Source organism: Cetorhinus maximus, chromosome 22 (genome assembly GCF_964194155.1).
Source record: "Cetorhinus maximus chromosome 22, sCetMax3.hap1.1, whole genome shotgun sequence".
Taxonomy (NCBI): domain Eukaryota; kingdom Metazoa; phylum Chordata; class Chondrichthyes; order Lamniformes; family Cetorhinidae; genus Cetorhinus; species Cetorhinus maximus.
The window spans coordinates 8,623,472-8,639,466 of record NC_135900.1 but is presented as its reverse complement, the minus strand read 5'-3'; the positions used below and the strand labels follow the sequence as shown (position 1 = coordinate 8,639,466).

At 44.6% G+C, this 15,995-nt stretch overlaps 1 protein-coding gene across 3 annotated transcripts in view; it reads left to right on the top strand.

Annotated features, from left to right (window-relative positions):
- The window catches only part of kitlga (kit ligand a), a 184,247-nt gene that overhangs the window by 55,927 nt on the left and 112,325 nt on the right, over positions 1 to 15,995 (top strand). For all 3 annotated transcript variants that reach the window (XM_078567764.1, XM_078567766.1, XM_078567763.1), the window contains exons 4-5: positions 43 to 198; positions 7,134 to 7,296. In XM_078567764.1, coding sequence (XP_078423890.1) covers positions 43 to 198; positions 7,134 to 7,296 — 319 coding nt within the window. The remainder of the gene's footprint in view (positions 1 to 42; positions 199 to 7,133; positions 7,297 to 15,995) is intronic.

Here is a 15,995-nt window from a genome sequence, read left to right as displayed (position 1 = left end):
TCTGCACATTGGGTAATTTTTAAATTCTTTTTCTCTATGCAGACTGATACATGTTGGCTGCATTTAACAGTGCCTGAAATGTCATTCAGCTTGGATGGTCTTCTAGAAAAGTTTGCCAAGAATTCATCAAATTATTTAATTATTGAAAATCTCCACCGGATTCTGGATGGTATTCACAACTGTCTATCCGATGACAAGGTACAACGTTTGATGTCTCTTTGCTTGCACGTTTAGCCTGACAGTGTCTCCTTCTAACTGTCTAGAGTTGGCCGGTCACCATGGGTGGGGGTGGGTGCCTGATGCTTCAGCTCCCTGCTGGGTGAGGAGGATGGAACGTGGATGGAATCTCCCGCCCTCTCTGGTGGTGAGCTTGGTGAGGGGAAGGGTATGTAATTAGGTAGCATGGTGGCACACCTGAACCCGGCCACCTTCCCACCAACCCCACCCCCACCCCCACACCCCCCACCCCCACTGAATTAAGTTGTGGGCTGGAAGGGTCAACTGAAGCCCTTAAGTGGCCAATTAATGACCACTTAAGGACGTTATCGCACCGCCACAATATTAACCCGGGTGGGTCTGTCGCCAGGCAGCTATGGCTAAAACCGTGCTACCAGCTGGTCACCTCCTAGGGGTGATGGTCCCTCAATCAATGGCACTCAATATCTGATCGATGGTCTTGACATAGGAACCGGGGGCTCACTGAGAGCCACCCCCCTACCCTTGCTGCCAACCCCCCAGCTGCCCTCTCCCTGCAACCCCTACCCTGCGAAACCACCACCCCCCACATTATTTATCTGCAGCCTGGGTTGCTGTGCAATCCTGGGACTTTGGTGCCTGCCCTCCTGGCAGCAGCCACGACCTCCCAGCTGGCACTGCTGAACACAGGAGCTGGCCAGCCTCTGATTACCCAGCAGCTCTCAGTCGGCGAGACTTCACATCCCCCACTCCGGGATCTTGGTTCCAGGGGAAGGTCGGCTGCTGGCCTCATCGCTGTCTGATCGGCACATGGTTTGGCAGGCCTTCCCAAAAAGAAGCAGGGCGGGTCTCTCACCAGCTCTCCAGCTGCCAGGCGAGACTCCCCAACGCCTCGACAAGATTCCAGCCACCCTCTGAGATTACTGACCCCGAACATTGTTCGATGAGTTGGATGTGTCGTGCCCACGTGTGGATGTCAGCTGAAGCTATCAGCACCTTGACCTCCATTTGCCCTCTCCCCAGGTCGCACGACAGAATGTGCCTCTATTTCTTTGCCCATATACAATGAGGTTAGCTGTACATTGACTGGTGCCTCTCAGTCACCAAGGAAGGGATGGTGAGGTGGGGGTCTGGAAAATGGGCTCAGGCTCCCATTGCACTGGGTTTCTTCCCAATCTTTTCTATTCTATTGCTGAAAAAAGAGAGATTTTTTTGTTGAAGCTTTTCATTTTGCACTCATCAGGACAATTCACAACAAAATACCAATGCCCGGGGGAACAAACATATTGATACTGTATGAGAGGAGTACAGCACCCAACTAGCCCATGCTTGCAAACCTCAAAATACAGAGTCCAACATTAAATGTGAGTCCGCGATTGGACAACATATGCTAAATAATCCTCAGTGTGCTAAGAATTACACTGACAAACAATTTAAGATTATCAGTCGGGCAGTGTGGTGCATTTGCATGTGCTGTAAGCTACATATATTAATACACAGGGCCCTGCTCTTTGCAGACGGAAAGGACATGTGCACATATTGCATCTGTTTCAGCTAAACAAAATAAATCTCAGCCATCCGCTGACTCATTCCTCAGGGCAATGCCTTGACCAATCAGAGTCAAGCTGCCTGGTTTAAATTTCAAACAATGTTTGGCGGTTAACTGTCAGTGCCATCAACTGGTGCTTCATCCACAACAACCCCTCTACCAATCTGAGTCCACTTGGCAACCAATCAGCGCTCTCTTCCCATACAGTATAAATAGGTTGTTCCCCCAACATTGGTATTTTCTTGCGAATTGCCCTGTTGAATGCAATTAGACGAAAAGCTTCAACAAAAAATCTTTTTTCAGCAATTCTCAAGTTCTGTACTACCAAACGATTTTCATACTCTCCTGATGTTACAGTGTCACCTCAGATGGTAGTTGGAAATTCTCACCCAAAGGGAATATTTAAATTGGGCGATAATGGCCATGTGACATCATCCGTTGCCTATCCTGAGACTAACATGTCAGTAAGGCAGGTCTCACGCCTTCCATCTGTCATGGATGCCCAGTGTCAGACTGGTAAAGGCCATTCATTGGGTAACAGCTCCACAATGCCAGCAGAGACAGTGACCAAATTCATGTCTCTGATGCTGCCTCAGCCCTTTAAGTAGCCGCAGGTATTGGAATCCTGACCTGACCACTTCCCGCCTCCTCCAGTGAAGGGAGTGGGGGGGAAGGGTGGTGCAGTGGCTGGGGAGGGAATCCAAAGGCCAATTTGGAACATGTGCCAAGGTGAGTGGCAGGTAACCAGGGCAGATGGTCGTGCTAGCCCGCCATACTTCGGCCAACTATTGTGTGAGAGCAGCTCTAAGCCTCGATATCTCGACACCGTAGCAACCACTTGGGCCATAGCGCTGAGAGGATTTGGCATGCATTTTAGGGCATCAGATTTCTGTCCTCGGATATCTGTCTATTATTCTTTTCCCACCGAAACATCAGAAGTCATTTTCCAATCAAGTTAAGATGAAGGGAAAGGTTTTTTAAGGCAGATTCCTCAGCGTTTGTCAGAAATATAATCAGGTGTTTAGGTAATCACAGCCGGTTTCCAGCACTTCTCAAATCCCCAGTTACTCTGTGTTTTACCCAGAGTCCTGAGAATTGGTCACAGGCAACTGTATTTGGACACATTCCTGGAGGGCTTCATCACATGATTCCCCCTCCTCTTGCCATCAAACCCAGTCAAATAGTTTCTTTTTTTAATCCATTTCCAATAGTTAATGTCTAGTAAAGGAATGTGGTCAAAGAAAATGAAAATTGTGACTTTTAATGCCCCTACCATCTTTCTATCTGATGTTCGTCAATACTCAAGAGATTAATTCCTGGAAATTCTAGAATAATCCTGGAGTGTTGATAACCCTAGCTGGGAGTAAGCCATCAGAAAATCTACTCTTAAAATCTGTTTGAATTGACTTTTTTCTTTAGGCGTATTGCACGTTCCTGCTGTAGCCCTTTCATAGCTTATAAATCTTCTGACATTGTGCATATATTTGGGGATAGCGGAGTTGAGGTCGAAGAATCAATATTTAGCTTTGGAGAAGCCTCAGCCAGCGCCCTTGTCCTATAGGTACGAGGTTCTTGCTCCCGGTCTGGACGAGGACCCAGACTGCAGGGAGCAAATTGAACACAGCACCGTGGTACAGAGCGCCACTCAAGTTGGGGGAGAAAAGAGAAATGCAGTAGTCATAGGGGATAGCGTAATTAGGGGAATAGATACTGTTCCCTGCAGCAAAGACATAGAGCCCCGAAGGCTGTGTTGCCTACCTGGTGCCAAGGTTAAGGGCATCTCTTCTGGGCTAGAGAGAAACTTGGAGTGGGATGGGAAGGATCCAGTTGTCATGGTCCACATAGGTACCAATGACATAGGTAGGACTAGGAAAGAGGTTTTGCTGAGGGACTACAAGCAGCTCGGGGCTAAATGAAAAAGCAGAACCACAAAGGTAATAATCTCCGGATTACTACCTGAATCACGTACAAATTGATGTTGGGTAAATAAGATTAGAGAGGTAAATGCGTGGCTCAAATATTGGTGTGGGAGAAATGAGTTCCGATTCATGGGGCACTGGCACCAATACTGGGGGAAGGAGAGAGCTGTTCCGTTGGGTCAAGCTTCATTTGAGCCATGCTGGGACCAGTGTCCTGGTGAATTGTATAACTAGGGTTGTAGATAGGACTTTAAACTAATTAGTGGGGAGGAGGGTTCAATTGAAGGGAAGTTTACAAAATCAAAAAGAAACGAAAGGGCAGAGGTGCAGGGTAGTGAAGAGGCGAATGCTAATCAAAGTCTGACAGGAAGGGGCAGAAAATGTAAGCAGAAGAGTGCAGCAGAATTCAAAACCCAAATGAGCAATAATGGTAATAAGTCAAAGCTTAAGGCTCTCCATCTGAATGCACACAGCATTTGTAACAAGATAGATGAGTTGATGGCACAAATAGAAATAAATGAATATGACTTGATAGCTATTACAGAGACATGGTTGCAGGGTGACCAAGACTGGGAACTCAATATTCAAGGGTATTCGATGATCTGGAAGAATAGGCTAAAAAGAAAAAGGAGGTGAGGTAGCTTTGTTAATAAAGGAAGGTGAGTAGTGATATAGGTGTAATAGATCATGATGTGGAATCAATTTGGGTGGAAATAAGGAATAGCAAGGGGAATAAGTCACGGGTGGGAGTCATCTATAGGCCCCTGAAGAGTTGCCTCACTGTAGGACAAAGTATAAATCGGGAAATATTGGAGGCGTGTAAGAATGGCGCTACAATTGTCATGGGTGATTTTAATCTGCATATTGACTGGACAAATCAGATTGGCATGAGTAACATGGAAGACAAATTTGTAGAGTGCATCATGGATTGTTTCTTAGAGCAATACACTGCAGAACCTACCCAGGAATAGGCTATTTTAGATCTAGTAATGTGTAATGAGGTGGGAATGAAAAAGAGATATCGTAGTTAAAGATCCTCTAGTGGGCAGCAATCACAACATGGTGTAATTTCAAATTCAGTTTGATGGCAAAAAACCCGGGTCTCAAACCAGTGTCCTCAGTATAAATAAGGCCAATTACAGAGGTATGAAGAAAGAGTTGTCTAAAGCGGGCTGGGAAAATAGACTAAAGGGAAGATCAGTGGATGAGCAGTTGCGGATATTTAAGCAGATATTTTGTAATCCTCAGCAAAAATTTATCCCAGTCAAAAAGAAGGACTGGATGAGAAGGATGAGCCACCTGTGGTTAACAAAGGTGGCCAAGGAGAGTATCCAATCAACAACCAAGGGATACAAAGTGGCGAAAACTAATGGTAGGCCAGAGGATTGGGAATATTTTAGGAACCAACAGCAGATGACTAAAAAGCTAATAAAAAGGGAGAAAATTGATTTTGAAATTAAATTGACAAGAAATATAAAAACAAACAGCAAGGCCTTCTACGGGTATATAAAAAGAAAGAGAGTGGCTAAAGTGAGCTTGGGACCCTTGGAGAATGTGACTGGAGAATTGATAACAGGGAACAGGGAAATGGCAGATAATTTAAAGCAATATTTTGCATCGGTCTTCACGGTGAAGGACACTATAAACATCCCAAAGGTATCAGATAAGCAAGGAGCTAATGGGAGGAAAGATCTTGTAACAGTCTCTATCACGAGGGACAAAGTATTTGACAAACCAATGGGACTAAAGGCAGACAAGTCACCAGGGCCTGATGGCCTGCATCCAAGGGTTTTAAAGGAAGTGGCTGCAGAGATAGTGGAGGCATTGGTCAAAATATCCCAGAACTCACTGGATTCCGAGAGGGTCCCAGCGGATTGGAAAACCGCTAATGTGACACCCCTGTTCAAGAAGAGAGGGAGACAAAAAGCAGGAAATTATAGGCCAGTCAGCCTAACGTCTGTCATTGGGAAAATGCTAGAGTCCATTATTAAGGAAGAAATAGCAGGACATTTAGAAAAGCTTAACTCAATCGAACAGAGTCAACATGGTTTTGTGAAAGGGAAATCATGTTTGACAAATTTGCTAGAGTTCTTTGAGGATACAACAAGCAGAGTTGATAAAGGGGAGCCAGTAGATGTAGTGTATTTGGATTTCCAGAAGGCATTCGATAAGGTGCCACATAAAAGCTTATTGGACAAGATAGGAGCTTACGGTATTGGGGATAATGTATTAGCATGGATTGAGGATTGGTTAACACAGAAGACAGAGAGTCGGGATTAATGGGTCTTTTTCAGGTTGGAAAGACGTAACTAGTGGAGTGCCACAAGGATCAGTCCTAGGGCCTCAATTATTTACTATCTATATTAATGGCTAGGAGGAGGGGGAAGAATGCAATGTATCAAAATTTGCTGACGATGCAAAAATAGCTGGGAGGACATGTTGTGATGAGGACATAAGGGATCTGCAGGGGCATATAGATAGGTTGAGTGAGTGAGGAAAACCTTGGCAGATGGAAAGTGTGAGGTCATGCACATTGGTAGGAAAAATCAAAAGGCAGATTATTATTTAAATGGAGAGAGACTCCAAAAAAGTGCAGTACAGAGGTATCTGGATGTGCTTGTACATGAAACACAAAGAGTTAGCTTGCAGATGCAGCAAGTAATTAAGAAGGCTAATGGAATTTTGGCCTGTATTGTTAGGGGATTGGAGTTTAAAAATAGGGAAGTCTCGTTACAACTGTACAGGGTGTTGGTGAGGCCACACCTGGAATACTGTGTATAGTTTTGGTCCCGATATGTAAGAAAGGAAATACTGGCATTGGAGGCAGGTCAAAAGAGATTCACTAGGCTGATTCCTGGGATGAAGGGCTTGACTTATCAAGAACGGCTAAACAGGTTAGACCATTATTTATTACAGTTTAGAAGAATGAGGGGTGATCTTATTGAAACGTAGAAGATTCTGAGGGATCTCGACAAGGTAGATATTGAAAAGATGTTTCCACGAGTGGGGGAATCTCGAACTAGGGGACATAGTTACAGAATAAGGGGACACTCACTTAAAACTGAGATGCAAAGGAATTTTTTCTCTCAGAGGGTAGTGAATGCCTGGTTATGGAGAGTTGTGGAGGCTAGATCACTGAAAGTATTTAAAGAGGAGGTAGATAGATTTTTGAAATATCGGGGAGTTGAGGGCTATGAAGCACTGGCACGAAAGAGGAGTTGAGGCCTGGGGCAGATCAGCCATGATCTTATTGAATGGCGGGGCAGGCTTGAGGGGCCAAATGGCCTATTCCTGTTCCTATCTTTTATGTTCTTATGTTAACAGCCCTGATGTTGTTGCATGGCAGAGCACAGGCTCAAAGGGCTGAATGGTCCAATCCAGTTCCTCTTCCTTATGTTCTGACGCAATGAAACGGCTTAGTAAAAGTTGGACCCTGACATTCTGGTAACTTTATTCACATTTCTGTTCAGGACTATCAGGAAGAATCTGAGTTCAATTGTGAAAAGTCCAATCTGGAGCCTAAACAATACTTTAATTACTTCAGTGAAATCATTACTGCATTCCAGTCAGCGGAGGACACCAATCCATGTGATGCGGCGGCAGTCTGTAGGACAATGGAGCCACCAGACGCAGGTAGAGTTTAAGATGTTAAGATTGTTGATGTGAGATTCAATGCCAAATGCTGGGGTAAGGAAATCTCAGCCGCATTTGATATTTTTTGCTACACTTGTGTGCTTTTCTTTTCAATAGGATGTGTTATGCTGCAACTCAGAAAAGATATATTGGCCTTGGAAGAGGTACAGTGTAGGTTCATCAGAATGTTACTGGTTAGCTTACATAGTGTGTTCCCTTGAGTATGGGTGATATTATTAAGGTATTTAAGATAATGGATTTGCACTTAACTAGCACGATTCACAATCCTACAATGTCCCAAAGTGCTTTACAGCCAATTAAGGACTTTGCTTCAAGCTTTGAACCATCATAATAAAACATGGCAGCAAATTTGCAAACAGCAAAGTCCCAGAAATTGAGGGATAAATATTGGCCAAGACACCAGAGGGACCTCCCCTGCACTTCTTTGAAGTAGTGCATTCGGAGCTTTTATGTGCACCTAGAGGGCAGACAGGGCCTCGCTTTCATACCTTGTCCCAAGGCAGCACTGCACTCCAATGTCCACCTAGATTTTATGCTTAAAGTCTTTAGAAAGAGACTTGAGCCATCCACCTTCTGACACAGAGGCAAGAATTCCACTCACTGAGCCATAGCTGATATTTAATAGCTGGAGAGTTTGATAGGTTTAAACTATTTTCCCTGGTTTGGGGGCGGTACATCTAGTATAATCTTAAATTCGAGCCAGGCCATTCGGGGTTGATGTCAGGAAGCACTTCTTCACACAAAGAAACCTGGAACTCTCTCCCCAAAGGAGCTGTTAAGGCTAATAGGTTATTTTCAAAACTGAGTTTGATAGATTTTTTTTTAAGACAGGAGTATTAGGAGTTACAAAATCAAGAGCAGGTAAACAAATTAAAGATACACATCAGCCAAATCAACAACAACAACTTGCATTTATATAGAGTCTTTAATGTAGTAAAACATCCCAAGGTGCCTCACAGGAATGCTATCAGACAAAATTTGACACTGAGCCACATAAGGAGATGTTAGGGCTGGTGGCCAAAGGTTTAGTCAAAGAGGTAGGTTTTAAGGAGTGTCTTAAAGGAGGAAAGAGAGGTGGAGAGGGTTTAGGGAGGGAATTCCAGTGCCTAGGGCCAAGAGAGCTGAAGGTGCAGCAGCTCAAAAGGTCAGAATTGGAGGACTGCAGAGATCTTGCAGGGGTTGTAGGGCTGGAAAGATAGCGAGAGGTGAGGCCATGGATGAATTTGAAAACAAGGATGAGAAATTTGAAACTCAGATGTTACTTAACCGGGAGGCAATGTAGGTCAGCAAGTCCAGGGATGACTTGGTGCGGGTTAGGACACAGGCAGCAGAGCTTTGGGTGACCTCGAGATTGCAGAGGGTAGAATGAAAGAGGTCAGCCAGGAGTGTGTTGGAATAGTTGAGTCTGGAGTTGTCAAAGGCATGAATACGGGTTTCAGAAGCAGATGAGCTGAAGTGGCAATGACATTAGATGATATTACAGAGGTGGAAATAGGCAGCCTTAATGATGGAGCAGTTATGTGTTTGGAATGATCTAATTCGAACAGCAGCACAAACTTAAGGGACTAAATGGCCTAAACCTCTTGCTATGCTCTTAAATGATCAGGTAATGAGAGATAACCAAAGGTAGAGTTACATTGCAATGTTCATGGTGATTTGAAATGAGTCACAATATACTTCATTCCAGTCCCAGCTGGCCTACATTTTACTGATTACATCTTACAGACAGACAAAGAGGCAATTATACCATAACTGCAACATTGGCTGGCACCAAGTGAAATCCCTTTGCACCAACACCTTGAGATAAGATTTCAACCTCATGCCCAGTCAGAAAGATGTCAATTTGGATTGGACGCCTGCTGTTAGAAACAGCCTGATACTCATTCCAATTCAGTGGAAATGTTAACTTAATGGTTTCCATAGCTGGAGGCATGTCCGTAAGAGTTAGCTTTGCGTTGAAGATTTATGCCTGCATTTGTGGTGTGAATTCGGAGGAGCCCTCATTGATTATCAATTAATGTTGATTGAGTTTATACGAAGCTTGCAACTTAAGAATGCTCTATGCTGAAAAATTTCAATAGGATTTGGCAGCCTTGAGAGCTTATTTCATAAGCTCCCTAGACCAATTTGGACTTGGCAAGGTTTCGTTTTAAGTCTTCTTTGATCTAACTGTACCCATTAAGGAACAAAGCGATGTAAAGAATCAACTGCTCCAAAAGTCTTTTATGGTAACTTTAATGGTTGGTTGCAATTAGCAGTTGGTTCTGATATGAGACAACTTTGGATTATTGCCCAATTAATGCCTTTAAAGCCTAAAGCTTGTGTTTGGTGTTTAAAATGTTAAAAATATTAGATAGGATGGATACTGAGAAATTGATTTTTGCCTGGCGGGGAAATCAATAGCAACAGAGCATATGTTTAAACTTCAGGAGGAGATGGTGGCAGAGTGGTAAGGTTTCTAGACTAATAGGCACCAGACTGATACTCTGGGGACAAGGGTTCTGTTGAAGGGTCATGAGGACTCGAAACGTCAACTCTTTTCTTCTCCACCGATGCTGCCAGACCTGCTGAGTTTTTCCAGGTAATTATGAAACTATCATTGGTTGTCATAAAAACTGATCTGGTTCACTAATGTCCTTTAGGGAAAGAAATCTGCCATCCTTACCTGGTCTGGCCTACATGTGATTCCACAATGTGGTTGACAGGTAGCAAATTTTGTTCACATCCCATGAAATAAGGAGGTGCTTCTTCGCACAAAAGGTGTTGAAAATCTGGAATCTTCAGCCCCAAAAGGTTGTGGAGGCTGGGGATCAATTGGAGCTTTCAAGACGAGATTGATAGATTTTTGTTGGGCAGGAATATCAAGTGGTTTGGAACTAAGGCTGGTAAATAGGGCTGAGGTAGAGATTAACCATGAGCTAACTGAATGGTGGAGCAAACTGGGGGTGGGGTGCTGTACAATCACCTCCTGTTCCTAACAGATGCCCAGAGTTGGTTTACAGATGTTGAAGCGATCGTCGGTAAATACAAACTAGTAGCCACGCAAAACATAGAGGGATATATTTATCAGCACAAAGTAAAGGCCCCATATTCGTGCAGAAATCATCCCCACCTCTTTTCTAATTTAAATGCCGCAGGCAACATTCCTTTGATTTTACTTAATTTTGACAATGCGGGTAAGAAGATCTTTAGGTGTGGGTGTGCAGTGAGAGAAGTGAAACTTTCTAATGGAAACCTGCCATTCTACAAGGTTGGAGAAAAGAATGTGCAGATGGCAAGGTCCGCCCTCTGAGGAAAGATAAATGACAGATTATGCATCGAGCATTCAAACACATCGAGCAGTGTTGAACGAAAGAGCATTATGCTCCTGTGTGAAAGAAAGAGCTCACAAACTTACGTTTCTATGCAGCTTTGCACGTCCTCAGGATGTTCCAGAGAGCTTTGCAGCCAAAGAATTCCTTTTTGGAGTGTCATCGCTGTTTTGTTGGGGAACACAGCAATCAATTCATACATGCTGAGGTGCTGCAAACAGCAGTGTGTTGAATGGTTAGTTAATATGCGTTGCTGATGTTGAATGCTAACTGTTGGCTAGGGTACCTGGAGAACTCTTTCCTTTTCTCTGAAATAGCGACCATGGAACCTAGTACACCCACCTTAATAGGAAAGCAAAGCCTTGGTTTAATGTCCCTTTTTGAAAAATGGCACCACAGACAGGGCAGCACTCCCTCAGTACTTCACCGTCAGCTTAGACTTTGTACTCAAACCTTGGTTGTGGGGTTTGAACCATGACTGATATAGAGACAGGAGTCTTACCAACGGAATCAAGCTTCACACTGATGAATGATAATCAGAAGGATAAGGGATCATTCTGTGGTCAACCACTTTCAAAGGGCACGGGGCAGAAAACCACTGAAAGTGCAGTGGCGTCTTGTAACTGTTTAAATGGTTTATGTACAGACAGAAGCGTGGAGGTTGATCCAATCGCTACCTGCTGACCTGATGTTATTTAAGCTTCTGTTCAGCTTGTGATGGTAGCATTTGCCAAACGGTGTCACACCTGGCAGGTTTCATTTCCTAAGCTTTTTTTTAGATCAACAACTTGCATTTATGTAGCACCTTTAATGCAGTAAAACGACTCAAAGTGCTTCAAGCAAAATTTGACCCCAAGCGACATAAGGAGATAATAGGGCAGATGACCAAAAACTGCTGAAGGAGGCGGCTTTTAAGGAGCATCTGGAAGGAGGAGAGAGAAGTATAGAGATAGCTAAGGTATTTCACAACATTTCATGGTTTGGAAGGTACTGCCAACAACGATGGAACAATGGAAACCGGGGATGCGCAAGAAAGCAGAACTGGAGATCTGGGGGAGGGTTGTAGGGCTGGAGGAGGATAGGGAGGGACAAGGTCAAGGAGGGGATTTGAAGACAAGGATGAAACCTCTAGTTACCTTCCTAGATAGACGAGAAAGTAAGAGTGTTCAAATTGCATGGTCTATATTTATAATTTGAAGTGTCTATCGATGCCTCACTGAACTGCAATATTCTGCTGACCATCTACATTCTCATGCTTGTTTTTCTGAAATGCTGCTGTTCCTTCCCCCTTTTAATATCTGTGCCCTTGTTCCTGCTAGCTGAAGGCACAGCAATGGTGGAGTGATGGAAATCGGGGATTCCCAAGGGGTCATAGTCGGAGGGGTTCTAGGGGGGTTATAGGGCTCAAGGAGGTTAGAGAAATAATAAAGGGAGCCCATGGAGAAAACAAGGCTGAGAATTTTAAAATGAAGCATTGCAAACCAAGAGCCAATGTATGCTGTTGTATTACTGTGTATTAAACTGCAGTACCTCATCTGAAGAGTCCTGTGAGAAAGTAATTTATAAAAGGACAGATGTTGTATGACTTTGCCCTCTTAATTAAGATTACTTTAGGAAACAGAATCTATTTTGGCCTCTAATATGTCAAACTGGAAGCAATGACAGAACGGTCATGACTTTTAACAACTGCCCTTTATCGTTCCTGCTTGTTTAAATGGCCTCATGCTAGTTAGACAACTATTCCAGATGTTTAAACAAATGGGAATAATTGTCAACCAGTAAACAACTGTTTTGAGTATAATCCAGGACAATCTAGAGATTTTCCCATGGGAACAGTCATGTTATCCTTGGGGTGGTCTGGAAGCTCATCTGACTGCTTCTATTACCACCTAATCAGGTAGTCATGAGATATATCAGCAGGAAACTATTTTTTCATCGTTGGACTGGTTTGGAAGCAGTAAGTAAACTTCCATCCTCTGTTTAAACTTCTATCTGAACATTCAGAGGATGATTGTAATGGTAAAAGGGATTGCATAAGAAATCGTACATTTGCCTGCTATTTCTGTCAACTTTTCCCTGTATAAATCCTTTATGTCCACATGTATACTAGGGCCCTAAGCTTCCCAGCTGTGGCTCAGTTGGTAGCAGTCTTGGCTCTAAACCTGCAGGTTCTGGGTTCAAGTCCCACTCCAGAGAGTTGGGTTTTGATTGTTGCTCCCTCAGCAGGTGTGAGCAGATTCAAAAAATCACAGAATCACACAGTGCAAAAGAGGCCCTTCGGCCCATCGAGTCTGCACCGACATGTGAGAAACACCTGACCCCCCTACCTAATCCCATTTACCAGCACTTGGCCCATAGCCTTGAATGTTATGATGTGCCAAGTGCTCATCCAGCTACTTTTTAAAGGATGTGAGGCAACCCGCCTCCACCACCCTCTCAGGCAGCGCATTCCAGACTGTCACCACTCTCTGTGTAAAATAGTTTTTCCTCACGTTCCCCCTAAACCTCCTGCCCCTCACCTTGAACTTGTGTCCCCTCGTGACTGACCCTTCAACTAAGGGGAACAGCTGCTCCCTATCCACCCTGTCCATGCCCCTCATAATCTTGTACACCTCGATCAGGTCGCCCCTCAGTCTTCTCTGCTCCAATGAAAACAACCCAAATCTATCCAACCTCTCTTCGTAACTTAAATGTTTCATCCCAGGCAACATCCTGGTGAATCTCCTCTGCACCCACTCCAGTGCAATCACATCCTTCCTATAATGTGGCGACCAGAACTGCGCACAGTACTCCAGTTGTAGCCTCACCAAGGTTCTATACAACTCCAACATGACTTCCCTACTTTTGTAATCTATGCCTCGATTGATAAAGGCAAGTGTCCCATATGCCTTTTTCACCACCCCACTAACATGCCCCTCCGCCTTCAGAGATCTATGGACACACATGCCAAGGTCCCTTTGTTCCTCAGAACTTCCTAGTGCCATGCCGTTCATTGAACACTTCCTTGTCAAATTACTCCTTCCAAAGTGTATCACCTCACACTTTTCAGGGTTAAATTCCATCTGCCACTTATCTGCCCATTTGACCATCCCGTCTATATCTTCCTGTAGCTCAAGACAGTCAACCTCACTGTTAGCCACCCGGCCAATCTTCGTGTCATCCGCAAACTTACTAATCCTCCTGACTATCCCTGATCAAACCTTGCCTCTCCAAGTGGAGATAGATTGTCTCCTTCAGAATTTTCTCCAATAGTTTCCCTACCACTGACATGAGACTCAGTGGTCTGACGTTCCCTGGCTTCTCTCTACAACCCTTCTTAAATAGTAGCACCATATTAGCTGTTCTCTAGTCCTCTGTCACCTCCCCCGTGGCCAGAGAGGAATTAAAAATTTGGGTCAGGGCCTCTGAAATATTCTCCCTTGCCTCCTTCAGCAGTCTGGGACACAAATCATTCGGACCTGGAGACTTGTCCACTTTTTTAAGTCTGCCAACGCCTCCAATACCTTGTCACTCCCTATATCAATTTGCTCAAGAACCTCGCAGTCTCTCCCCCCCGAGTTCGATACCTTCATCCTCCTCTTGGGTGAAGAAGGATGTGAAGTATTCCCGCCTCGTGAAAAAGTGTCCTGAATAGTGGGGTCTTTGCCCTGGGGGAGGGGGAAATGGGTGCAGAATATAATTGTGCCTGCCACCCCAGGACACAAAGCAGAGGTGGCCACAGGGGCTTCTGAGCACTGAGGTTGGATGGTTAAAAGGCCCACCTCAGTTCTCTGGGACTTTGTGCCAGCTGTATTGTTAACTATTAGGCCCTCTAGCCTTCACTCCCCTACCCATTCCCATAGCCCCGAAGCCAATTCATGCCAGCCCATGCCCCTTCCACCCACCACCCTTTGCCCTTATACTCTCCATGGGCAGACCTCACAAGCCATGCTGAGATGGAATGAAATAAAGTTCTAAATATTATTACACTCACTTATTCACTTCTCCAGAATCACTTCACCCAATTCAGGGTCACAAGGGAGTGGAGTCCACCCCGACAGGCAGTGGGCACCAGGTTGGGTACACCCAGGACAGGATGCCAGTCCATCACAGGGCACATAGTCACACACACAGATTCTCTCACACACACACACACTAAAGGGCAATTTACTGTAGCCAATCCACTTAACCAGCACATCTTTGGACAGTGGGAGGAAACCGGAGCACCCAGAGTAAACCCATGCAGACATGGGGAGAACATGCAAACTCCACACAGACGGACACCCGAGGTCTGGAAACAAACATTTGCACTCATATCCCCACATCATAGACAGCTAATCCTTTAATAACCTCTTGGAGCTGTCAATCAAATTGTGGACTCACAGCCCCACCACTGTGCTAATGAGAAGGTGTAGAAGCCCTCAAGCAGCAATAATGGAATATTGATAGGCACTTAGGGTTACATCAAAAAGCAGTTGTTGAAACTGCAAGCGCAGATTTTTTTTTAACTCTCAGACAGGATCTGTTTTTTTTTTTCAATTTTTACCTTACCTCTAATCTCCGCAGTTCTTCATTTCTGTGGTGAATAAGTTGTACTGATTGCCTCAACTGAGTGAAGCAAACTGGATAACTCAACCCAAGAGCAAATGGCTGCAGGTTCTGGAAATCTGAAATAAAAGCAGAAAATGTTCAGGCAGCACCTGTGGAGAGAGAAACAGAATGAAAGTTTCAGGTCGGTAATCCTTCATAGGAATCGAGTAAATGTTGTTCCACCTGTTTGCCTGTGTGCTGCTCATCCTGTCTCCACGGAGAATTTTATTTTAAAAAGCATTAGACTCACTTCTTGTTCTCTCACATCCGCAATTCTCATCCTTGTTTTCAAATCTCTCCATGGTCTCAATCCCCCCATCTCTATGTGACCTCTGAGGTCACTGCTCTCCTCTAATTCTGGTCTCATTTTTTATTCATTCATGGGCTTCGCTGGCTGGGCCAGCATTTATTGCCCATCCCTAATTGACCTTGAGAAGGTGGTGATGAGCTGCCTGCTTGAACTGCTGCAGTCCATGTGGTGTAGGTACACCCACAGTGCTGTTAGGGAGGGAGTTCCAGGATTTTGACCCAGCGACAGTGAAGGAACGGCGATATATTTCCAAGTCAGGATGGTGAGTGTATTAGAGGGGAACTTCCAGGTGGTGGTGTTCCCATCTATTTGCTGCCCTTGTCCTTCTACACGATGGCAGTTATGGGGCTTGGAAGGTGCTATCTAAGGAGTCTTGGTGAGTTCCTGCAGTGCATCTTGTAAATGGTACACACTGCTGCCACCGTGCGTTAGTGCTGGGGGAAGCGAATATTTGTGGATGGGGTGCCATTCAAGCAGGCTGCTTTGAA